The sequence below is a fragment of the Monodelphis domestica genome, chromosome 8 (assembly GCF_027887165.1).
Source record: "Monodelphis domestica isolate mMonDom1 chromosome 8, mMonDom1.pri, whole genome shotgun sequence".
NCBI classification, from domain to species: Eukaryota; Metazoa; Chordata; class Mammalia; order Didelphimorphia; family Didelphidae; genus Monodelphis; species Monodelphis domestica.
In genome coordinates, this window is record NC_077234.1 from 91,275,287 (window position 1) to 91,302,313 (window position 27,027).

The 27,027-nt window shown below is 39.7% G+C and overlaps 1 protein-coding gene and 1 long non-coding RNA gene across 6 annotated transcripts in view; both read right to left on the reverse strand.

Moving 5' to 3' along the window:
* KIAA2012 (KIAA2012 ortholog) overlaps positions 1 to 17,104 on the reverse strand; it is a 150,493-nt gene extending 133,389 nt beyond the window's left edge. For 2 of the 5 annotated variants that reach the window (XM_056808243.1, XM_056808242.1), the window contains exons 1-2: positions 9,455 to 9,821; positions 7,776 to 8,045 (exon numbers count right to left, since the gene is read on the reverse strand). In XM_056808243.1, coding sequence (XP_056664221.1) covers positions 7,776 to 8,045; positions 9,455 to 9,541 — 357 coding nt within the window. In that variant the 5' untranslated portion in view covers positions 9,542 to 9,821. Of the gene's footprint in view, positions 1 to 7,775; positions 8,046 to 9,454; positions 9,848 to 16,956 lie in introns of those variants that run through there. The other 3 variants (XM_016425183.2, XM_056808244.1, XM_056808245.1) reach the window with 3 other exon arrangements.
* Positions 17,105 to 17,423: 319 nt separating this feature from the next.
* LOC103103384 (uncharacterized) lies at positions 17,424 to 26,330 on the reverse strand. Its single transcript, XR_471814.2, has 5 exons — positions 25,747 to 26,330; positions 25,589 to 25,662; positions 24,346 to 24,367; positions 23,781 to 23,857; positions 17,424 to 23,253 (listed from the first exon to the last, which is right to left on the reverse strand). It is a non-coding gene; the product is annotated as an uncharacterized LOC103103384 (long non-coding RNA).
* Positions 26,331 to 27,027: the final 697 nt, after the last annotated feature.

Genomic DNA, 27,027 nt, shown 5'->3' on the forward strand with positions numbered 1-27,027 from the left:
ATTAACTCTTTACCTCAAGGGTTAACTCATTAATAGTTTTTTTATTCTGTATTTTTCCCGTTCAAAGCTTATTCTTGTTGGCAGAGAAAATATAAACTAAGTAAGATTTGAGTAGCTCTATGTTTTTCCTTTCATACATTATCATAATCTCTTCCATCACAGCCAGAGGTCCCTGCTCTTCTTTGATCATCCTCTTGTTCCTGATAGAGCTTTAAAAAACCCCCCAAAACCAACAAATAACCCTATTTGTGTTGTTTACTATTCATTACCAACCTCAGCTTATTCAGGACCACAGAGCTCTTGATGCCAATCTTATAGGACCACTTTACCTGTACTTACATCTTTCTACTATAATAGTAGTAGGAAAAAGAGGAGGAGGAGTAAGAGTAGGGAAATGAATAATAATAATAATATTGCTTTTCAGGTTTCTCAATTGTGCCAGATTCTTTGTGACCCCATGGTCTCATCCATGGGAGTTTTCTTAGCAAAGATATTTGAATGGTTGCCATTTCCTTCTCCAGTGTGTCCCCATGATACAGACGAGGAACTGAAACAAATACAGCTGACGTGATTTGCCCAGGGTCACAAAACTATTAAGTTTAAAAATCTGAGGCTAGATTTTAACTCAGGTCTTCTTGACTCTATCCACAGCACCACCTAGCTGCCTCAATAATAAGAGCTAACATTTATATAGCACTGTGCTAAGTGCTTTACAATTATAATCTCATTTGATCCTCACAACAACCCAAGGAGACAGGTGCTATTATTATCACCATTTTATAAGTTTATATTTTTCTAAACTTAAGTTGGTTAATGAGTTCCTTGTGTAGCCACATTAGCGTCTTGAGACCATTCTCTCTTTTTTGTTTTCCCCTTTGGAATTATTTCATTTTTTGTTTTCATAATATGGATGTTGGGCCAGTAGTGAGCTTGCTTACAACAATTTCTCTCTAGAAATTCCCATCTCTCCTGAGAAGGACAATTTTTGTGTCATGTAGCCTTTCTCTGAACCCTTTGAGATCTGCTCACCCAAAATCTAGGGTGCGGTTTGGACTCTTGTTGGCTTTCTTTTGCTTTTCAACTGTGAGTGCTAAGAGGGAACAATCACTTCCCAAAGGGTTCCTGTCATTTCTTGTGCAGCAACCATTTCTTCCTTATTGAGAATGAAGTCTGTAGCAGCAGTTTCCCTCTGCCCTCAAACTTTACCTCTTACCTCACTCCCCAAAGAGTCTCCCAACCATGAGAGAACAAGCAAGAGAAAAACTCCAGCACAGAAGGGAACCTGGGAGGCAGTTTCTGAAACAGGGCAGTAAACAATGGCAGGAGGAGGTATTGGCTGTGGATTGGATTCAGATTGCTCAAACCTGCCATTGTGGTGTTTGCCAATCAACTTTTGGCTTCTAGTTTCTACTGAAATGACTAATTAGTGTGCACAGAGCAGCCCATTATCCAAACTCCCACACCACGTGCTCCATTTAACAGCTGGCTTGTACAGACCTGTCTGTCTTCCTGAATGCCAGGTGTAATGAATGGCTCTCCGGTCCTGATGACTTGGGAGGTTCCTGACCTCGGTGACTCTCTTGACCACACTAGCCAAGTGCTAAAAGGTTGAAAACCAACCCTCCCTGGCACCTGAAGCAATGTTGATTTTAGAAAGACCAGGCAACTGGCAGCCTTGGAAGACTTGGGAGGGCTCAGGTTTCCATGGGAGAATCTGAGGCATGGCTGATCTTCAGAAAAGAAGAAAAGGCAACAGGAAGCTAGCTGCCTTCTGAGTCACTAAATAAATGTCGAGGCTAGGGACAATATTTGAGGGTTGAAGAAGAGCAGCCAACCTACTATAATGGAAAGCCTTCTAGATTTAGAATGGGAAGATCTGGGTTTGAATCCTTCCTTTGACAAGTAACTACTGGTGTGACATTGAGGAAGTCACTTCCTTTCACTGGTCCTAAGTTTCTCCATCTGTAAGATAAAGAAGCATAGGTGTGGCAGCCCATACCGGTGATCCCTGCTGCTGGGGAGACTGAGGCTGGCAGATCTCTTGAGATAAGGAGTTCTGAGCTGCATTGAGCCGAACTGATCATATGTTTATATTAAGTTCAGCATTGATATGCCTGGTTCCAAGCTAGAGAAGGTGGGAGTTAGAGCAGGTCAAAGATCTCCTACTAATTAGAGTGGGATCAGGCTGTGAGTAGCCCCTGAATTTTCAGCCAAGGCAAGATTGAGAGATTCACTTAAAAAATAAATGAGGATATTGGACTAAGGAGATAATATTAGTTAGAATTTATATTGTGCTTTAAGGTTTACAAAGTATTTTACAAATATTATTACATTTTATTCTTACAACTCTGAGAGGTAGTGCCCTCTTTTACAGATGAGGAAACGGAAGTGGGTAGCTGTTAAGAGACATGCCCAGGGTTATAAAACTAGTAAATAACTGAGGTCAGATTTGAACTCAGGTTTTCTTGATTCTAGGATCAGTGCTCTATGCACTGTGCCATCTATCTCTGTATGGAATAGTATGTCCACTAGTATAGTCCATATTCAATGTGACACCTGATTGGTCCAGCCCAATGAAACTCAGAATTCCTCACCTCATCAGTCACCTCAGTGACAAGGATCACAGGTATGGGCTGCCATACCCAGATCTCTTCATTTTACAAATTGAGATGCTCTCTAAGGTCCTTTTCAGCTCTGAATTTTAGAACCTTTGACTTTTGCCACATTATACAACCCTTAAGGTTTGCAAAGTGTTTATGTACATTATCTCATTTGATCTTCACAACAGTTTTGGGACATAAGTACTACAGGTGGGAAAACTGAGGCTGAAAGAGATTAAAGATTTTACCCATGGTCACGTTAGTAAGTGTTTAAGGCAGGATTCAGACCTGATACTTCCTGACCTTAGGTTCAACATTCTAGAAAGTTCAGACATTCTCAATTGACAAATGATCTAAGAATAGGAAAAGACAGTTCTTAAGAGAAAAAATCCAGGTTATCTCTAGCCACATGAAAAAACAACTACTCCCAATTAGAGAACATAATTTGGAGATTCTACCTGACACCATGAGATTGGCAAAGATGGCAAAAAAGGAAAATGAGAAGTGTTTGGAGGAGGAGGGGTTATGATAAAACTCTTAGTAGACCAGAGAATAGATACAGCCATTCTGGAGAGCTATTGAGAATTATAAACAGAAAGGTTATTAAACAGTGCACAGCCATGTGCCCAGGTTTACCATTGCAAGATCTTTATGCAAAAGGAATAAAAGAATGAAGAAAAAGTCCTGTAAGTCCAAAATTATTTATAGCAGTGCTTTTGTGGCGGGAAAAATGGGAAACTAGAGAAATTCTCATTAATTAAGAAATTGCTGAATGACATATTAGACATAATGGAATTCTATTGTGCTAGAAGAAATGAGGAAATAGATGATTTCAGAGACATGGAAATTGCTGTAGGAACTGGTAAAGAGTGAAACAAATAGAACCAGGAGAACAATTTATTTAAAAAGCATCAATATTATAAAAGAAAAAATTTGAAGAGAGGTTAAATAACTTGTTCAGGGTCATATAGTTTTTAATTATCTGTTGTTGCTGAGTTGTTTTAATTGATTCTGACTCTGCGACCTTATTTGGGATTTACTTGGCAAAGATATCAGAGTAGTTTGCCATTTCCTTCTCCAGCTCATTTTACAGATTTGCTGATGAGGAAATTGAGGCAAACCAGGGTAAAGAAATTGCCCAGGGTCACACAGCTAGTGAGTGTCTGAGGCTGGATTTGAATTCAGGAAGATGAGTCTTCCTGATCTCTGACTTGGCACTCTATCTACTATACCCGAAGCTCAGGTCTTCCCTCCTCCAGGTCCATCACTTTATCCACTGTGCCATCAGCTGCCCACAGTAATGGGTTTGTATGAAGCTAAGACCCAAGAGGAGAGTACACACTTCAGAAGTGTTTGAAATGGTTGCTTGTGTTTGGAGAGAAAAAAAAAAACACCCCACAAAATGACATTACTGTATTTCCCTGGAAGCCCGAGAACCTTGACATCTAACTTCTTGATTTAACATTTATCTTTGCTCATTAAGGAGTTGTGTCATCAAAAAAGTCAAAGAGTAGGTGTGTGTTGAGCTATAAAACTCAGACGTATTGCCACATCCATGTCAGGAGATCCATATATAGAACTTGAGATGATGTAGGATGCTTTAAAATTTTAATTGCCACCTATTTGAGACAACCTCATTTCCCACAGGTTTGAGTGGAGACTAAGTTATGTAGGTCTTCCTAATTAGTAGTTAAGCCTTTATAGATTTTTCTCTGAGCCCCACTACACAGTGAGCTGATTTATTCCCTCCTCTCCCCTCTAATCATTCCTCACTCCCCAACATTTGGGCTCTTTTATTTTGGTTTTAGTGCTTTTAACTGCTGATCTTCATTTGGGGTCAAAGAAATAATAACATGCCAGCATTGTTTGGGAGACAATCAGTTTCCATCATCTGTGGGCTTTGCCTTTTCCCCTTCAGCTCACTTTGCTCTCCAGGCTCACCTCTGTCTCTTCTTCTGGCCCCATAACCCATGGTTTCTCAAATCAAAATGGTTCAATTCCACAGCTCTCTACTATTCTTGTTTCCTCTATTCCTCAATAATGTCATTATGAATGTTGTGCCTGCCTTTCTGATGAAGTAAGGCAGAATCTTTAGAAGCAGTAAGCATGGTGAGACAAATCTTTTTTTTTTGAATGCCTAAAATTCCCTTAGCCAAAAACACTCAGGTGTTATGATTTGTGTATATGGAGACTATTACAAGCAGAGTCATAATCAGCAATTCTCATGCCTCAGGTAAGTGACATGAAAACAACTTTCAATTCAGTTGGCCTGGGGAGGAGGTGGAAACTCCAGAATACTGCAAGGCTGGGGTGGACACAGTGTGGGAAGGAGGGGGAATGCCAGGCTAGGGGGAAGCTCACCTTATAACTACTGGGGAGGGAGAAGTGCCACCTGGTGGTTTCTAATTTTAATTAATTATCTTTGCTGAGTTCTGTTGTTTCTAACCATTTAGACATCAAGCACTGTTGGCAGCTTCTAAATTTCAGCACTGTGGGGCAAAACTCCAATTGCCCAGTCCTAGTTATAGATCTGATCAAAAGTTTCAAGACTTTACAATATTTAAGCTTCTCTAGGTTAATTTAATATTCCTTTCATGTATTCACATTTTTATGAACTCCATATCTGTAAGATATGTTTATGTCTTTATATTTGTGTTCTATGTACATGCAAGCAAATTTCCTTTGATATAGTTAGACAGACTAGAATTATATAGAAATATTGTAGGCTTACTGAGACATGCTTATTTTGCATGTGTGTGATGGATGTTTTATGTGTAATGCTGATGGACTTCAATGAGATCCATCTCACCAGCATGGTTACTGTGCACTTCTCAAAATGAATAGAACAGAATTACAGATTGTGTTTTGACCCCAGGAAAACAGAGGAGAATATAAGGTAGTTCGTGCTTCCTTTGCCCTCATCAATTTGCTGCCAATTTATCCAGTTTCCCTGGCTAATCTGTGATTTGCATAGATGCTGAGGCAAGGTTTGTAGGTAAAGAAATTGGGATAAAATTGGATAATCTCCACCAAGCAGGTCAAGTAAATTCATGTGATATGAAAACATCTGTCAGAATTTCTGAGAGTGGCATCATTTCCCACACTTCCTACCTCTTCAAGGACTGAGAAGCTAAATGGAACTCTATAACCTCTCCCTCCTCTCCCAACCCCTCTGGAAAATATATATCTTTGCAGCATCACAGAGTCTTAAGATCAGGAAAGAGTCTTATTTATATGTTGCCTAATATAGCTTTCTACCCAATTCAGGAACCTCTCCTATGAGCATCTCTGACCGCTGGTCATCAACCTTCATTTGAATACCTCCCAGGGATAAGGATGGGGTGAGTGATTAATCCATGAAGCAGCACATTCCATCACTGGACCATTCTAGTAGTTAGAAAATTGTTTCCTAGGCTGATCTAAAAGTTGCTTTCTTGTAGTTTCCACTTTGTAATTCTGGTTCCTGGAGCAAAATAGAAGATAAGACCCTAACCATGACTGGAGGAGAGTTAAAATATAGAGTGAGTATAATAGGGAAGGGGAGGTATGTATGAAATAAGAAATGAAGACAATCACAAGAATGGATGACTTATTTTCAGATAAAGAAATCAAAATTATTAAACACGTGAAAAAGTGTTCTAAATCTCTGATAATCAGAGAGATGCAAATCAAAACAACTCTGAGGTCTCACCTCACACCTAGCAGATTGGCTAACATGACAGTGAAGGAAAGTCATAAATGTTGGAGGGGATGTGGCAACCCTGGGACATTAATACATTTCTGGTGGAGTTGTGAATTGATACAACCATTCTGGAAGGCAATTTGGATCTATGCTCAAGGGACTTTAAGGGACTGTCTGCTTTTTGATCCAGCCATAGCACTGCTGGGTTTGTACCCCAAAGAGAAAATGGGGGGAAAGACTTGTACCAAAATATTCATAGCTGCACTCTGTGGAGACAAAAAATTGTAAAATGAGGGGATACCCTTCAATTAGGGAATGGCTGAACAAATTGTGGTATATGCTGGTGATGGAATACTATTGTGCTCAAAGGAATAATGAACTGGAGGAATTCCAAATGAACTGGAATGACCTCTAAGAATTGATGCAGAGTGAAAGGAGCAGAACCAGAGAACCTTATACACAGAGACTGATACACTGTGGCACAATGGAATGGAATGAACTTCTCTACTAGCAGCAATGCAATGATCCAGGACAAATTCTGAGGGACTTGTGAGAAAGAACGCTATCCACATCCAGAGAATGAAATGTGGAAGTAGAAACACAGAAGAAATACAACTGCTTGATCAAATGGGTTGATGGGCATATGCTTGGGCATGTAGACTCTAAGAAATCACCCTAATGCAAACATTAACAATATCGAAATAGGTCTTGATCAAAGACATATGTAAAACCCAGTGGAATTACTAGTTGGCTATGGGGGGGGGGAGGAAAAGAACATGAATCAGTAGCCATGGAAAAATATTCTAAATCAATTAAATAAAAATTTTAATTATAAAAAAAGAATAGATACCTTGTATTTGTATGGCACTAGATAATTAGTTTCCTTCCAGTTCTAAGATTGTTATTAAACATAGCATCATTTCATGCTTCATATTTATTAAAAAAGATTCAACATATAACTCAACTGAATCTCATTTACAGCATCTATCAAGATGGGTCAATAGCATTATCCACATTTTATAAATAATCATGTCTTAAGGTTTCCAAAGAGCTATGCCTATCATATCTTATTTGATCTTCATAGTAACCCTATGAAGTAGGATTCTTTCCATCATAGCTGCAAGGGGTCTCAGAAGACCATCAAGTCCAATTTGCTCATTTTACATATGAGGAGATTGAGGCTTAAGGAGGTTAAACTACTTACCTATACAGGTAGTAGGTGATAGTGATGGGATTTTAACCCAGGATTTGCTCTTTCTACTGTACCATGAAAGTGCAAGTATTAGTATATCTGTCCAATAAGCGACAAAGCATGGATTCAAATATAGGTATTTTGACTTCATATTCAGTGTCCTTCCCCTTCCATCAGTTGCCTGGGGTTGCATTGGAAGTTACCATCAGAACTAGGAGGATATCTAGAATCTGCCAATTCTTCCTCCAACTCACCTTCTCCTGAAACCAGCAGAACAAACCTTAGTGCAACTCATACTCACCCCTTCGCTCCCATATGCCAATATGGCTGTTCTCAGGTCTTTGAGTGTATGCAGAGCAAAACCTAACTTCTTCTTCTTTTGGCGACGGTAGAGGCAGGGATCTTTTTTCCTTTCTTCTTGTTTCCATGATGGTTGAGCCAAGTCTTCTGAATAAAGAAGCAAGACACCCTTTCTGGTGCTATAAGTTTTAGGAAGGGTGTATGTGATTTGTGCCTCATCCTGGGACCTCCTGATCGGGGGTTTGCCTTGGGGTGTCAAATTCAAATAATCCTATAAAGAAAAGCAACAACCACCAGATACAGCCACTTTAAACAACCACCGTGGATGGCATCACAGAGGGCATGCATTTATATCATGTTTGACTTTTCCTGCCAGTGGTTTGATCCTGCTAGTCCTACCTAATATCAGGCATCTCAATAGCTATCCATTTTTCCAAAGTTGCTCCTTACTACTGAAGGCAGAATAGCTAGACTCTAACCTATATAACTTTCAAGTGAGCTATTTATTTGAGCAGATTTTGGTAGCAGTAAAAGTGGGATGAGAAATAGTATGGAATAATAGAAATGGGGCTGTCCAATAATAGAAATGGGGCTGTCCTTGAAGGCAGTTAGACCCTAGTACAAGTCCTGCCTCTGACATATACTGGCTACAGGTTCCTGGGTCAATTGCTTAACTTCTCAATGTTCTAGGTAATTCTCTAAAATTGTAAGTTGCAGAGGTGATGACTTGCCTTGCAAGAAGGAGTTCCCTATGCCATGAAATCAGATCTGGCTCCTGTCCCTTTCTCCTATGTGTGGGTTAAGGCCATTGGTAATCAGTCCCTGAACTTGGTAGTTGGCAGGTAAGTTGAAACTGTGCTCAATTATCGGGGTGTTTAAATGGTAGAATTATTTGTTCTGACCTCCACCACTTTATTTAATTACTGCCGAAATGAAGGCACACACAAATAGATTTTAGGTTACATGAAGGCCTTCCGTATCTCGTTGGTGAGTCTACACCATTATCAACCATTATACCATTATCAACCATTGAAGTGCTCTGAAACATGAGCTTCCAAACCCTAGACAAGACAAATACCAATTATAACAAACTGCAACTGAAATCTCTTTATAACACAAGACAAGGCTCCACACAAATGGCACATTTGTCTTCTAGTGGCATCTGATTAAATAAAATTCTAGTCCAACAAGGTATCTGACTATGACCCATCTCCATCTTAAATTAGTTGTTGTAAAATGTTACCTACATCAAATATTGGCTATGAGACAAGAGTCCCAGATTGTTAAGGAGAATATCATAAATTGTTGTACAGGCGCACACCCCTCCAGCCAAAACAGCATGCCCTGTTCTGAAAATCTAATCTATCAACGTCCTTGGAAGTTTCCTATGTGGAAATTCTGGTCTTGGACCAAATCCCCTTAATTTCCGGTTACTTAGCCCAGTCACACCAACCTGACAACAGCAGATGAGGTACTTGGTATAGGTGGATGGGGGAACCCTCCTGTGGTAGCTCTCACTCTGCTAGGCAAAGTAACTAACCTCTCAGACTTCCCTGAAGCCCAAGGAGCAGCTTCAACCACAGGAACACGAATCACGATAGGAACCACAAAATCTGGAGATCAAAAAGCCTCCTCTCCTCCCACCCCAAAATGGACTAGCTTGTCAGCTGTGAGACTGACCTCTGGTTCCAAGTAGACCTCCAGCCTCTTCTGTTTGCTCTGTACTACTTGCCCATTTCCACGGCTGAGGAGGGAGAGAGGGAACATGTTTCATTGCTGGCCCCTTCTCTTCAGAAACCAATCATTTTGCTTTGGAAGGCTGAAACTGCTTACACCTCAAGGTTTCCTTAGGTCAGCAATGAGCCCCAGAACTTCATACACTGAGCCTTTTATTAGAGGCATTTCCCCCCTCTTACAGCAGCTTCTTAATGATGTCTTGCTCCACAATTTATACAGTATAGGTCTTTGTCAGAAAAAAAAAAAGAAACTCCCCAGATCCTTCCAGTCCCAAAGCTTCCATCCATCCCAACAGACTCGCTTCCTTTACTGCCTACCAAGAGTAGGCTTGTTGATGTTCTGTCCTGGTTGCTTTGCTACCAGATTTGTGCATCCAGAGATTCATGAAACACCACCAACCTTTTCTTTGTGCACAAAGGTTGTTTCCTGGTTGCCATGGCAGCAAAGGGAAATTAAGTCCCTTAAATCAGCAAGGGAGAGCAAAATAGTATCCGAGAGCTCCCTCAAGGGAGAGCAAGGACATTGAATGGGCCAGGCTCCAATTTCAAGCCCTAACAGGGGTGATACATCCCTGCTTATGGAGCTCATCTTACTTTTATAGACCCACCCAAATCCCAGCATCTGAGTGTGCTGTTCTCAACTAACGATTAACTGACTCATAACAATTTTATGCAGGTCACCTAGTTCAAACTCCGCCCCTTTGATGTTTTTCTTGGTTGGACTCTGGTGTTCCCAGTCTGGACTCACAATGCCATTTTTAGGGGCTTGTGTGTGGTATCTGTATGGTATTCATGGTGACTATGGGGGGAGTATATGGGTTTGCTAAAATCTTTTGCAGACATGCTCAGACTCCTATAAACCCAAATCCTTTCTTCTTAGGGACAAGGTTTCTGTTAACAGGCTTGTGATTGATTCCCACCCCCTACCCCCACCCCCTGGTTTTCCTTGACTCTTTGGAAACAGAAGAGGAGAAAGAGATCGGACAAAAGTCACTTGGGTGAAGTATGATCCCTGTATTTGCCGTACCCTCACTCTGTCTTTGAAACCACCCATACCTCTCCTCCATAAGGGGCATTTCCCCATCTTTCTTATAGGAGTGCCCCCTGCCGCCTTTTACAAAGGTGTACAGCAGGCCACAGCCCTGTTTACTTTCAAGCTCATTTTAAACGGGGCTTTTCACAGAAGGCAATCCTGATATGCTTCATACAAACAACAGGAGGGAACAGACAAAACAAATAAGGCTTCAGTCTAGCCCCATCTAGCTTCCTGAGTAGACAGAACTAGTTTGGTTCACAGTGCAGAGTTATTAGAAGTCATTAGCAAATATTAACTTTCCTGAGCTTCATTTTCTTCATCTGGAAAACGAGCCATGTGGACTAAATGATTCCCAAACTCCCTTTCAATTCTATGATTTTATGTTCCATATTTCTGTACTTTAAAGAAGAGAATGGAGTAGGTTTAGAAGTAAGGGGAAAGGGGGATATAGCAGAAGGATAAGAAATAAAGATACAGGGAAACTGCTGACAGGAATAAAGGCAGGGATATGGACGAAGAGGGTTGATCATATAGGATCATAGATTCAGAACTGGGAGGGGGACCTTAGAGGTCATCTAGTTTAATCCCCTCCTATTACAAAGGACAGCTAGATGGCACATTGGATAGAGTACTAGTCTTGGAATCAGGAATACTTATCTTCATTATATTTATTACTAGCTGTGTGACCCTGGGCAAGTCACTTAACCCTGTTTGCCTCAGTTTCCTCATTTACAAAATGAGCTGAAGATAGAAATAACAAATCACTCCAGTGTTTTTAACACAAAAATTCCAGAAATGGGGTCATAAAGAATTGGTTCCAACCGAAACAACCAAACAACAACGATATTACACATAAGGAACTGAAGCCCAGACAGATTAATCAATTAAATTTGCTTCAATAAACATTTATTGGATACCTACCAATGTGCCAGGCTCTGTGTTAACCACTGGGTTAAGGAACTAGTCCAAGGTCAGACAGGAAATACATAACAGAGGCATGATCTGAACCCAGGTTCTCTGATTCCAAAGCCCAGTGTATCACACACTCGTTCAAGGAGCTTGACTTTACCTTTTGTCTTAGCTCACAATGCCTAGTTCTTATTAAACTTATTTGCGGGGGCAGCTGGGTAGCTCCATGGATTGAGAGCCAGGCCTAGAGATGGGAGGTCCTAGGTTCAAAGCTGGCCTCAGACACTTCCCATCTGTGTGACCCTGGGCAAGTCACTTGACCCCCATTGCCTAGCCCTTACCACTCTTCTGCCTTGGAGCTAATATACACTATTGACTCCAAGACAGAAGGTAAGGGTTTAAAAAAAAAAACTTATTTGCATGTTAGGCCAAAGAGGAAACTGGGGATTTCTACCCTTAAGTTGGATAGTTGTCTGATTCAAAGGAATGTGTCCCTGGTCCTAGACAGAGGTTCAAAAACTTAGCCTGAGAGCATGCCACTTGATTTTTTTGGTTGTTATTAGTTAGATGTGGTGGCTATGCTAAAAGAACTATCTGCCTGTCCTTATAAGGCTGAGACCTGGAACAGGAAGAGCTAGAGAGTTGGCAGATAGATGGTCCTGGGAAGATGAAGCCCAGAAACCGATGGGAGGAAGCAATGACCAGCACAGATGATATGGCTAGTGGCCACAAAGAGATCACCAGATCAATGGGAAGGGCAATGCAATGACATCATCGGAACATAGGAATGGTTCTGGGGAGTCAGAATGAACTTTCCATCTGTATCCCTGGTCATGTGGATTCCCCTCTGTGGTCTATAGTTACATACCTCATGCATTATCCCTCTGTGTGCCCATTCTTCCCACTGATGATGTGTGTATGTTTATGGGAAAGTGCCCCAGGTTTACTATGGGAGGAAGATGTTCTATTGATCCTTTAAAAAATTACAACTATTTCTGTTAAGTGACTTTTCACTGACATAGTTTTGACTGGCTATTTTTTTAAAAAGTTAACACATTTTAAAAAAGTTAACACAGATGGTGAGCTCTAGTTTTTAGATGGGGTAGAATACCACAGGGTGCCCTGAACTATTATAGCAAGTCTAGGGGGCTCTTTGTGTAATAAGAGAAGGAGAAGAAATATAAAGGGAAGAGAGAAAAGAAGAAAAATAAAGGAAAGAAAGAAGAGATGGAAAGTAAAAAAAAAGACAAACCTTTGCCTTCTATCTTAGAATCAGTACTAAATATCAGTTCCAAGGCAGAAGAGTGGTCGGTTAGGCAATTGGAGTTAAGTGACTTGGCCAGGGTCACATACCCAGAAAGTGTCTGAATCTAGATTTGAACCCAGGACCTCAAACCATTGAACCACCTAGTTGCCCTGATAACCCAATGTTGTAGAAAGGATTCTTGTTCAAGGATGACCTCTGAATTCACTTCCTACTCAGATTCCATGATTTTTTTAAATGTCATAACATTTCACAGATTCCCTATACCACCCGTCACCCCCATAATGGCAATTATATGATTAGAGTCTTGTTGATTGGAAAAAATACATGATGACCAAAAGCTACCATAAATTCAGTTGTACTTTTAAATGAATGTCTATTTTATTAATGATAATATCATCTACATACATTTGAAAATTCTTATCCACATATATACCATATTATTTATTCAGTCTACATGAGGGACAATTGCTTATTTATCACACTGAGTTGTGTGCTCCGTATATTTTGTTGGAGCTAAGTGAAGAGCAAAATCGGAATGCTTGGTTAGCATATTCTTTGCAATAACTCTATGACTCCCTAGAGATCTTCAGCCCACAAGATGGGAATCAGTGCCATATTACATGGAATAGAATTTGATGAAAACATTTTCACAGGAGAAGCAGAGGAAGGGGGGGAAAGACTGAGATGGCACAAGAGGAAAATGATGGAAAACTGGAAACCTATGGGATGAGTAACAGATCAGCTCTAACCAAAGGGATGTGGGGATCGACAGCCACAGAATTCACCCCATTTTGGAGATATTGGGTCATCCAAATAAAGTGAACATAGAGTCCCAGGAAGGAAGGAGAATTGTTGGGTCTAGATTACTGGGTGAGTCAGTATCCTGACCTAGAAAGTAAGATGAGTCCTTGAACTTCCTAGCTCTTTAGGCAACTGCTCTGGGTCTTCTTGTCCCTGCAATTTGTAATCAGCCAGACCAAAGCCCAAAGTGAGGCACTCCTAAATTGTCATGTTTACATTCATGCTGTTTAATACAGACAATGAACAGATGCAGAGATCAATTAATAGACATTTAAAAGCATTTACTCAGTCTCCACAGCAGTTTATGGGAAGCGCATTTAGAAAGCAATAGAAGTTATTGCTATTATAAAGTGCTTGGGGATCCCAGATGAAAGCCTCTTGTAACTAGAAAGTATTTATAACTCAAGAAGAAACCTTCCACACCCATGTTATACAACACCAACACCACATCCTGGCATGCTTGAACTGTCAGCCCATGCAGCCTCTCTGTTTAAATTACACTGTAAACCCTATAGGGTGGGGACCCTTTTTTTTTTCCATATGATTTGCAAAGCATCATGCATAGCCCTGGCATTCCGTAAATAAATAAAAACCACATGAAACAAAGGAAAAAACCCTTTCTTAGTAAAGAGTTGAAGATGCTAGTCAGCTACCTTGTCATTATCATTTTGAGGGGCTTGAACCAAATGATGCTCTAGAATGATTAGGGCATAGTTGAGGAAATAGCCTGTGGAATATTGCAATCATCATGGAGCCTTTATGAAACATTTGAGATTAGTTAAGGGCTCTACAGCCATCTTAGTCATTGTTCATCATGAGTTAAGTTAGATCAGTGGAATTATTCCTTTTGGGTACATGTTCAGTTCTGGGAGGCAAATCTTAGAAAGTGAAGTCAACTGAGAATTCAGGTATATGCAATTGGCAACTGAAAAATAATTAAAGGAGAAAAATACACAAAATAAAAAAAAAATTCAATCATGCGCTAAATCCACACCATTTCCCCAAGCAGCATAGTCTCCCAGTTTGCCCAATCATGCTCATTCTCTCTCTGAGAAGTGTTAATATGAGTCATCACAGTATTTTGCGCCAAATGTTAGCTCCTCTATCAGTCTTTGTCTGGAGTTCTCTCATATAACAAGTCATGTCTACATGAAGCAGGGCTTTTTTGTTTCATTAACTCTGTTTAGTTATTAATAATGGCCATAAGGGATGAGCAGTGATGCTCATAACTCTGATAAGCCTAAAAAAAGTCGCTTAGTACCTATGGATGTTTGTATAAGAAATACTTACAATAATGGGGTTCACTATTATGTGTGATTTTCAACTTATGCAAAGGGTTTTGGAGCACATTGATCTCATAAACAAGGTCCTACTGTACATCAAAAAGATGGAGAACATCCAGAGAAAGAATGGAGAAGACCCATGCCAAATGAGTATTTGTCAAAGGAATGGGGAAAGGTGTTTAGTCTAGAGAAGAAAAAAATCTTAAGGGGCCCATTTTAACTGCCTTCAAGTATTTGAAAAGCTGTCATGTATGTAGAAGAGGATTTAAACTCGTTCTGCTTGGCCCCAGAGCACAGACTTAGGAACGATAGGTGGAAATTACAAAGAGATATCTAGACTTTGACATGAAACAAAGCTTCCTGTAACTTAGAGCTATCCCAAAATGGCAGATCGAGATGCATTTGGGGAGGAAGTATTCCCTCTTGTTGCAGATGTTCCATTAAAAATTGGATGAGAGTCTTTTCAGGTGTGACTTAGGACTTGATGTCCATTTTGGCTCCTTCCAACTCTGATAGATAAACAGATTGGGACACAGAAAAATGAGCAATTTGTCTAAGGTGGCATGGGAGAAAAACACAACTCTGATTGAAATAAATGATACAATTTGCTTAGTGATTGGCTCCAGATTTCACCATATTGCTTCAGTCCTGTAGTCCACATCACTGCTGCAATGTAAGAATTGAATTATAAGCATAACAAGATGAATGGATAAAGTTTTCTTTAATAAAAGATGAGAAATCTCTTGTTATAGTGTTCCTGTTTATTTGACTTTGGGCATACTTTTATAGGTGGGGAAGCCGTGGCACACACAGATGGCTCAGTGCGAGGGCATGAATCTCATCATCTTCTGTAGAAGTCCATGGTAGATGCAGATATGAATAACATGGAAATGGGTTTTGAACAATGATACAAGTATAACCCAGTGGAACTGCTTGTCAGCACCAGGAGGTGGGGAAGAAAGAGTGAGAGTGGGTGGGATGGGGAAGGATCAGGAATCACGTAACCATGGAAAATATTCTAAACAAAAAAAGGGGGGGGAAACTAAAAAAAAAAAGAAGTCCATAGTAGAGTGCCCTGAAAGAAGTAGGTGGGTAAATACCACCCCCAAATGTCCTTAAATCTTTTGTGGAAGGAATTCAAAATATCCCTCAGGTGGAATGATAGGTTCTCTGGGCAGCTAAATGTCTGAAATCCTTTGTTTCTTTATAAAATCCTTATCATAATGCAATACTGAAGGGTGATTTTGATTTGGAACATTTATTTCTCCAACAAAGAGATGTAACTGAACAAGCTGAACATAAGGTTTAGGATGTAACCTCACTGGGGAAAAATGAAAACCAAATAAAGTAAATAAACAAACAGCTTCCTTAGCTAAGAAATAAATCGCCACCAAGAAAAAGTGACGAGAGCTTCTGAAATGAAAAAGAGTCGAGCCCTACTTTTAAAGAGACATTTTTGCCTCTTTGGATGGAATAGAAACTTAAATCAATAGACAATGATTATACACAAAAGTTGAGAAATACGCCGACCTTCAACTAACAGTTGTACACTAGAGCAAATGTCACTAAATATACTCAGGGTAAGAAAAATGCCCTAAAATTCACTTTGTAAGACAAATTCAGTTGAGGGAAGGAGAGAACCCAGGACACTTTGAGGCTGCTCCCTGGGGGAGGGGAAGGAGGGAAGTACAATGCAGAACCCAAAATGATGGAAAAGTTACACCTGTGGAGTGAAAGGGAGAATGGGCACTCTCTGGTTCAGTCATGCTAGACTTTTTTTGTGACCCCATTTGGGATTTCCTTGGCCAAGATACTGGAGTGGTTTACCATTTCCTTCTCCTGTTCATTTGACAAATGAGGAAACAGAGGCAAATGGAGTTAAGTGACTTGTTCAGGATCACAGCACTTGTAAGTGTCTGAGGCCAGATTTGAAGGAAGTACACCAATCCTCTAAAAGCTGGTACCCTGGGGCTAAGTCCAACTTATCCTACCCTGGCAATTGCTTTGTAACTGTAGAATACTTAAATTGAACTGTATGAGAAAGTAATAATAAAAGACACAGATTATCATCAGTAAGTATGGAAGATAGTACGGAAAGAAACTGAACAACAGGTAGACTGATTCCCAAGTTTTCGTAAGTATTCACTTGCCTGCATTAGGGTGCGACTGCTTCCAAAATAGACCTTGCAATGATTGTGGACCCAGAGACTGAAGAAACACCAAGGGACCAATTAGGAAGACCCAGTCCAAGACAGTAGGACCCACACAAACAAGTGACCCCCCTATTGGAAGGTTCTGCTAGTTCTAGAAGGAATAGATAGAGTGTTGTTAGAAACTCTCAAGTCTCCATGTGGACGCTTCCCCTGACAACCTGACTGTGGATCGCACCATTTCTCCACTTCTTAGACTCCTTCTAATCCACAATTTATTGTCAGAAGCACAAGGGTAATCCTTGGATCTCACTATCTCACTAAACTATAATACCTCCAAGATTCAAGAAATGATCATTTTTCCTATTAGTTCCCAACAAAACCTTCTGCAAAGTTCAGACACGTGGGACAATTTTAAAGTGACATGTTGAATTTATTATATGCTTAAAATTTTTTAAACTCAATTTTATTTTGTTTTCAGTTCTGAATTCTCTCCCTCCCTCCAATTTCTCCCTTCTCCATCTAATGAGAAGGCAAGAAAAACAAAACTTGTTTCAAAAATGTATGATCAAGCAGAACAAATTTTATGTCAACTTTATTACATACTTTTATCAAAAAAGTAAGCTATAATTCATAGTGGTTCAAAATTTCATTACATTTCATTTTCTGTTCTACTCCATATGTGGAAATGCTCTTTTTGATTTGGTGTTTGTTTACTCTATTTAATCTAATGTTTAAAATACATGAACACATAAACTTCTACTAGTCTTTACTATTCTTGATATAAGTCCTTATCATCTCACACCTAGATATTGCAATAGCAGTTGGTGGTGGGGTCTGCCCACCTTAAGTGTCTCCCCACTCCAGTCTATTCTCCATTCAGCCACCAAAGGAATTTTTCTAATGTGCAGGTCTGACCATATCACCCAATTACTCAGTAAACTCCAGAGGCTCCTCCTTGCCTTCAGGATCAAACACAAAATGCTGTTTGTCATTCAAAGCCCTTCATAACCTAGCCCCCTCCCACCTGTCCAGTCTTCTTACATCTTACTCCCCCAAATGTACTCTTTGATGCAGTGTCACTGGCTTCTTTGCTGTTCCTCCAACAAGATAACTCATCTCTTAGCTTAAGATATTTTCTTTTTAACTTTTTTTTCCAATTACATGTAGAAATAACTTTTGACAATTGTTTTCTGACTTTTTATGATTCAGATTCTCACCCTCTCCTCCCCTACTTCACATGGCAAATAGTATGATATAGGCTATACTAGTGCCTTCATGCAATATATATTTTGATATCACACATACAATAAAAAATAACATATGAATGAAGGAAATAAAGTGGAAGATGGCATACTTTGATCTTCAATTAGACTCCAGTGCCTTCTTTAGCTGTGGATAGCATTTTTCATTAAGTCCCTAATGGATATCTTGGAAACTTGATTTGCTGATGATAGTTTAGTCCTTCATGTTGATCATCATACAGTATCTTTGTTACTATACACAGTATTTTCCTGGTTCTGCTCACTTAGCTTTGCATCAGTTCATTTAAGTCTTTCCAGGTTTTTCTGAATTCATCCTGTTTGTTATCTCTTATGATGTAGTAGTATTTCATTCAGTCCTATACCACAAGCCATTCCCCAAGTGATAGACACTCCCTCACTTTCCAATTCTTTCCCCCTACAAAAAGAAGCTGCTCAAAATATTTTTGTACAAGTAGGTCCTTTTCCCTTATCTCTGATCTCTTTGGGATACAGACATAGTAGTGGTATTGCTAGTCAAAGTGATATTACATAGTTTTCTGGTCCTTTGGGCATGGTTCCACATTGCTCTCCAGAATGATTGTATCAGTTCATGATTCTACCAGCAGTGTATTAGTGTCCCAATTTTCCCACATCCCTTTCAACATTTATCATTTTTCCTTGTTGGTCATATTAACCACTTTGATAAGTGTGAGGTAGTATCTAAAACTTGTTTTAATTTGCATTTCTCTAATCAGAAGATTTGAAACATTTTTTCATATGAATATAAATAGTTTTTGTCTTCCCCTGATAACTGCTTGTTCATATTCTTTGACCATTTATCAGTTGGGGAGTGCTTTGTGTTCTCATTAAATCTGAGACAATTTTCTATGTACTTGAGAGATTTAGGTCTTTGTCAGAAATACTTTCTATAACACCCCCCCCCATTTGTTGTTGTTTTTTCCTAATCTTGATTGCATTGGTTTTGCTTGTACAGAAACATTTTAATTTACCATGATCAAAATTATCCATTTCATTTTTCATAATGTTCTCTATGTATTTTTTGGTCATAAATTCCTCCTTTATCAATAAGTCTTACAGGTAAACTTTTCTGTGTTCCATAATTTATGATGTCATCCTTTATTTATAGATTAAGTGTATCCATGTTGACTTAATTCTTGTGTATGGTGTGAGATGTTGGTCTATAACTAGTTTCTGCCATACTATTTTTCAGTTTTCCCAGCAGTTTTTGTCAAATAGTAAGTTCTTTCCCCAAAAGTATAGATCTTTGCGTTTATCGAATGCTAGTTTACTATGGTCATTACCTACTGTGTATTGAGTACCTAACTTATTCCATTGATCCTCTATTATAATTCTTAGACAGTAACATATTGTTTTGATAATTACCACTTCATAGTATAATTTGAGATCTGGCATGGCTAGACTTCCTTTCTTCATATTTTTTGTTCATTAATTCCCTTGATATTCTTGGCCTGGCTTGAGGCATTTTTTTCTGACCTCTCTGTTTTCCTTTAAGTCCCAGCTAAAATCTTACCTTCTATGGGAAGCCTTTTCTAACCCCTTTTTATTCTAATTTTACTTCCTATTTAACAGCTATATCTATATATTTTGTTTGTACATAATTGTTTTCCTGTCTTCCCCATTACATTGTGAACTCCTTGAGGATAGGGCTGTCTATTCCTGTGCTTAGCACAGTGCCAGCTACATAGGAGGTACTTAAATGTTTATTGCCTGACCTCATGCTTTTTCTCAGGCTGGTCCCCCTCCCTCCCTTTCTACCTATGTAAATAAACTGGTCAATGAGACATAATTAAGTGCTTACTTTGTTAGGTACTGGGATAAACCCTCAGAATATAAAGATAAAAATCAGTTCCTGCCCTCAAGGAGCAAACATTCTAATAGGGAAAATGAAATGTGAATAACTAAGGAGAATATCACACATAGAAGAAATTTATAGAATACATAGAAAATAATCAGAAAGGGGAAGCCATTAGCAGCAAAGGGGAACATCTCATGAAGAAGGAGATCTTTAAGCTATCTTAAAGGAAGTCAGAAGCAGAGTGGTTTGACATTTTCTTCTCCAGCTCATTTTACAGATGGGGAAACTGAGATCATCAGAGTTAAGTGATTTGCTTAGGGTCCAGAGGCAGAAGGAGGGATAGAGAATTCCAGGCATGAGGTACCATCAATGCAAAAACACAAAGGTGGGAGATGGAGTGTTGTATTGTGGGTACTTGTAGAAGAACAAAGTATAAGAAGACTGGAAATGTAGGAAAGAGCCAAGCCAAGATAAGCTTTAAATATCAAACTGATAATTTGACATTTGGTCCTGGAGATCACACTGAGAGCTACTGGGGGCCATTGAGCAGGGAATGACATGATCAAATCTATAATTTAAAAATTCACCTTGATGTTGGAATGATTGGTGTAGGGGACAGAGGAAGCAGGGAGAACAATTAGAAGGCCACTTGATGAGGGATCAAACTAGCATTGTGGTTGTTTGAGTGAAGGGAAGAGGATGTACATGAAAAATATTCGCTATGAAGCTAGAAACAAGATTTAGAAAAAGGTTAGTATGATGGGTTGTTGTTGTTCAGTGGTTTCAGTTGTGTCTGACCCTTCATGGTCCCATTTAGGGTTTTCTTGGCAAAGGCACTGGAGTGCTTTGCCATTTCCTTCTCCAGCTCATTTTACAAATGAGGAAACTAAGGCAAACAGGGTTTGTGACTTGGCCAGGGTCATATAGCTAGTTAAGAATATATATGGTAAGTGGATACATTGGCAGTTCTGAGTAAATCATAGAGGGTGACATTGAGTTTGGGAGCCTAGGTGATTAAAATAATAGTACTCTCCACTGTGATAGGGAAATTAGGAATCCAGTGATGTACATGGGTACATCCTTGAAGGTTCCATTCAAGTCCCACTTTCTTCAAGAAGCCTTTCCTAATTCCTGTACCTCGTATTGATTTTGAGGAGCAGAATCATAGCTGGAAGGAACCTCAGAAACCATCTGGTCTTATTCCTTTATATAAATGAGGAAACTCATAGTCAGAGAGGGGTGACATACTTGCCTATGGTCACATAAGTAGTTAGTGTCCAAAGTGGCATTTGAACATGGGTCTTCTGTCTTTAGATTCAATGTTCTTACTACCTTTGTATCCTTTGCTAGTTTGAGATTACCTTCTACTTGTACCATAGATAACGTGTGTACAAAGTTGTTCAATGCATCTAGGTGGCACAGTGAATGCCAAGTCTGGAGACAGGAAAATTCATCTTCCTGATTTCAATTTCAGCCTCAAACACTTATTAGTGATGTGACCCTAAGCAAATCACTTAACTCTGATGATCTCAGTTTCCCCATCTGTAAAATGAGTTGGAGAAGACAATGTCAAACCACTCCAGTGATCTTTTGCCAAAAAGAGCCCAAAGAAGAGACCACAAAGAATCAGACATGATTGAAATGCCTGAAGAATAACCAAAAAAAACTATTTGTATGATATCTCTCCTGCTAGAGTCCCTTGAGGACAGGACCTTTTTATCCCTAGCATTTAGCACAGTGTCTGATATGCTTTAGAAATGTTTATTGACTAATTGTTGACTCACAACTCTATTCCTCTGTTCCAACTCATTTTTTACAGTTAATCCAATTCCTTCGCTCCTTCACAATATTTATATCTTCTTGTGTGTTTTCTTTCACTCTCTAGATTATGAGCACATTTCAGATCCCTCCCCCCCATTGCCCTGTTTTTTATGCATTCAGTATTAGCTTAATACATAGTTGTAGGTGGCAGCTAGGTGGTTTGGTGAATAGAGGTGGGGAAATCCTGGGTTCAAATATGACCTCAAACACTTTCTAGCTTTATGACTTTGGGCAAGATGCTTCACCCCCATTCCTTAGCCATTACCGTTCTTCTGCCTGGAAACCAATGCATGGTATTGATTCTAAAGATGGGAGGTAAAGGCTTAAAAAATACATAGTTGGTGAGTGAGTGAATCATGCCATGATGAGCCCCGAGGTGGGCAGCAGCATCTCTGTGCCTCCTTCTAGAAGGTGATGCCTGTGGCTTCAATGGCACAGCTCCTTACCTCCAAAGCTATGGAGGGTGCCCCCCCCCTTTCCCCTATGGCACTTAGAAAGTCCCAGAACAAGAATCCTTTCCATCCCCAAGCTCTGCTTTCCATCTCTATTGTGTTGGAAACTAAGGTCAACGCTGAGGGCTGAGTGGCAGTGACTTAAGCCATACCACCCTTTGGGACTCTAGCAGGGAGCCTCAGCAAACTCATCTTTTTCTCTGCCACTCTTCTAGGATGGCACATTTTAAGGGGCAGACCCTGACAGCCCAGGAGCTTCAGCCCTTCCAACAGTCCCATGGAACACTAAATGCTTTCTTCCATTCCCAGTTGGGTTCACGTGCTCTGAGGCGCTCAAAGAGTTAACGCTGCTGCGTTCTCGGGCTCAGCTGCCAAGTGCAGTTAAAGCTCAGTTCAACACTCACATGGTTTGTATTCTTACCCGGCTGGAGTGGCCTGCTCATGGCATCTGGTTCCCTGGCAACAGCTTTCATTGGCTCAATCAAAGCCTTTTCTTCTTAAGAAAGCTCACACTGTGACACCCCACCACCACCACTAATCACCATCTTAACTCAGTGTTTAGGGTGCAGCTGGTATGAAAAATAGCATTTGTGAATGTGAGAAGATTAAGTGACCACGGCCTCGAGTCCACCTGCCCGGAGCGGTTCCCTTCCGGGGCTCGCCTGGGCCAGTGGGGAAGAACCCGGCTTGGGGTGGAAGGAGGCCAGGACGCCGCTCCCCGAAGTCTCCTGGAGATGGAGGCCTTTTGTTCGGCCGGACTCCAGAAGCCTCCGTGATTCATGACTTGCTGTTTTCTGTGTCGAACAGTGGTCGAGCTGTAGGCCCTCTGTTTTTGACAAGGGGCGCTGGTGGGTTACGGGAGATCAGACAACAAAATCCATATTGTAGGAGCCTTGTCCCCAGTCAGCAGCAGACAGGAGGAAGAATCTGCCAGTGTCCGAACCTGCGGAGAGGAAAAAGCCTGCTTCAAGCCCTGTCAGAAGCCACACTGCCCTAGCTAGAATTTGCAGGAACGAACCAGGATGGAGAAGGGGCTCCGCAGGCTCCCTGAGAAAGCATTTGGGATAGTCTGCATCGCCTAATGGCTCGGGATGGGGATTCGCAGAGCCAGGAGATGCTTTGGTCTCTTCTGCAAATGGTTGGGTTTTGTTTCTGTGCTTAGAAAAGAAATAAAGTTAAAAGGCAGAAATAAAATTTGGGGGGAAAAAAACCAAGTGGCTCTCATTGTTGGTTCACCCTTATGGTCTACCCTTTTTTGGTTGGGGATGTGAAGATGGTTTAATCACATTTTTGTCTATTGTGGTTATACTAAATAGAGTCTAAAAACAGATCAAATTCCGGATCCAGAAACAGGATGAATAATATTAGAAAAGTAAGGCTATCTCCTTTCCACTCTGTTATCCCATCTGGTGATTTGGACCCATTGAAAGAGGTTCCTTTATCTGAAGCTTTTCAAGAGAAAACACATACCTTGGTCATAGTACTGAGATGAAGCAGGAGAAATTTCAGTCCAAAGAGAATGGTTCTGAATCAGTTCTGCTTGGGAACTGAAAGCACAGGCACCAAAATGAAGACATGACACCAGAACCTGTGTACACAGCTAAGATCGACCTCACGACATTGGGGGCAGTAGGTTAGTGACAACAAATTTTCAGTATGTGAGAATATGGTACCCATCATCCCTTTTCAGTAAGAGCAAAGTCATAAGAGATGTCAATGAAATCTTAGAAAAATCAGTTAATAGATATGTGGAGAAAAATAAATAGGGACAAAAAGGAATACACCTTCTTTTCAGTAGCACATGGTACATTCACAAAGATTGACCATGTACTGGGGCATAAAAACATGGCAAACAAGTATAAAAGAGCAGAAATAATAAATGCAACCTTTTCAGATCATAATGCAATAAAAATAATAATTAGTAAAGGTACATGGAGAGGCAAATCAAAAATAAATTGGAAATTAAATAATATGATTCTCCAAAAATTGGTTAGTTAAAGATCAATAAGAGCAAAGTCAACCTATATCATGTTACCTGCCTTCTTGGGGAGGAGGAGCTGTGAGAGGGAGAGGAAAAAAAAGAATGAGACATTTTTTGACTTAGCCAATATGAGAATTTGTTTCTCTCGGATAAGCATATTTATTACATACTTATAACAAATCATGTGTACTATATTATTGCTCCATATTATATACTAAAAATAAATGGTGATTATTGACTTACAAAAATATAGAAATATATTTGAGTGATAATACATGTATAACTCAGAATGAATTGCTTGTCAGCTCTGGGAGGAGGGAGGGAGACCATATGGATTATAACTTTAGAAAACTTATGTAGAAATTTGTTATTAAAATTAAAATTGTAAATTATAAAATAAAATTATATTAAAATCAACATTATTTAAAAAAGGAAAAAGCAAAGAAACACCTGTTTGATTGAAAATAGCCTGACTATTCTGAAATTTTGTGTGATTGGTTTGAGGTTTACCTTCTAGGCTAAGAGGAATTCCTTCCTCATTAAGATTCCAAGATAGGGAGAAAAATAGAAACCAAACAATAGGATCTAAGGGCATGGATTATATGCTACATTGTATGTAGAAGAAATATAGATTATAAGAAGTAGAACTGCAAGAGACCTTTGCTGTGTTGTTCAGTTGTTTTCTGTCATGTCTGACTCTTTATGACCCTTTTTTAGGGTTTTCTTGGCAGATATACTGGAGTGGTTGGTCATTTCCTTCTCCAGGAAGGGACTTTAGAGATCATCTAATCCAGAGGTATCAAACTTTGCCCTCTCAGTCAAATGTGCCCTGTAAAATTCCTGACAGGACTAGAGCCAGATTAAAATGTAATTGGGAAATGTTTAATAAAATAAAAAATATTACAATAGAGATAATGTTAATTTGTGGTTTTCTAAATCAATATACCAGATCTAATCCAGTCCCCTCCTTTTATCCTTTAGAATGGAAGCACCAGGAGCTTTGGTGATTTGCCCAAGGTTAGAGATGACCAGTGGGAGAGCTGAATTTTAGCTCTTTTTACTTGGCCTCGATTAACTGAAACCTAATACAAAGGAGGTGTTCTCTTCATTCTTTAAGGTCTTGATAAAAAAAAGTAAGGAAAATCACGTGAGCAAGTGAAATACTTATAGAACTCCCCTCCCAGAAGTTTAAGTTCATCCCTTGTCTCATCTCTGTTCTTCCTTACCTCCTCTCAAGTCCTCCCTTCCAATCCCCCTTTCTGGTCATTTCCTGGACAAGTCACTTCACCCCATTTACTTCAGTTTTCTCATCTGAAAAAATGAACTGGAGAAGGAAATGGCACACCACTCCAGTATCTTTGCCAAGAAAACCTAAAATGGAGACACAAAGAGTCAAGCATGACTGAAAACAACACAACAGCAGTCTTCCATTTTCTATTTTTCCTCACTCCATACCTATTTCTGCTTAACTGGAATTCCAGCATCAGTGGTCCTTTGGGCATTCTCCTGTAGAGAAGGGGAAATTGAAGGGATGGTGTTTTAGGGATTTAGATATAGACATACAGCTACCTCCTAGGGAAAAGGGCAGATGGCCCTGACTGTGAGGGGCAAGTCTTAGCCAAAGCTACTTTTGGTAGCTTTGGACACTGACCTAAGGGCACTTCTATGGAGTCAGAAAGGTTTGTGTTTACAATATCATTGCTCCTTGGCTGCATGCTAAACCTGCAATCCTAGTTGAGTCTTTACTGTGGCACAGGGCTCAAGTATATTTAAACATGACATTGATAAACTGCTAAGAAACGTGATAGGACCATGAACACAAGCATGCCTTTTCGATAGCTCTGGAGAGGGACTCTCACATGAGAAGATCAGAGATTCCGCATTGGAAAGGATACTAGAAATGATTTAATCTGGTGTTACCGATCTGGATGCTAAACAGCCACAATCATAGACTCTCAGAGATGGAAAGAACCATCAAGTCCATTTAGTGACTGAATAAGAATCTTGACTGTTATGAGGGGTCACATGATGTAATGGAGAGAATTGGCTTTGAAGCCCTTGGTTCAATTCCCTCCTCTGATATATGCTAGCTATGTGATTCTGGGCAATTGACAACCTTGTAAAACTCTAACCAGCTCTTCATGAGACCTGGGCAGGGGGGTATTGAAGCCATCTCTAGCTAACTTACTTTAAATTAAGGCTTGACTTTTTGGTTTTTGTTGGTTGTCTGGATTTAAGAAAGTATAATAATGCTTATTAAACTTAAAGGCGTGTGCATACATTCTCCCCTTGAGAACCTAGTTATTAAACAAATACACACCTGTATATGAACATATATTCCTTTATATATTCTATAAATATTGCTTGAACTCATCAGGAATGTAGTAGAAGTCTCAGGGGTTAACAATAACAATAACAATATTCGATTGTAAACTCAATGAGGCCAGGAACTATCTTTTGCTTCTTCTTTTTATCCTCAGGACTTAACACAGTGCCTGAAACGTAGAAGGTACTTAATGAATGTTCAGTGATTGTTTTAAATAGTACTTAAAATTTTGCAAAGTGCTTTATATCCAATAGTTCATTTGAGTTTCACAACAACTCTAGACAAGGGGTTCTTAACCTTTTATGTATCATGAAACTGTTTGGCGATTTCATGGAGACAATGTACCCGTTCTCTAGAACCATGTTTTTTAAAAGAAGGAAATGCTAATTTTCAGTTATTGATTAGTAAAA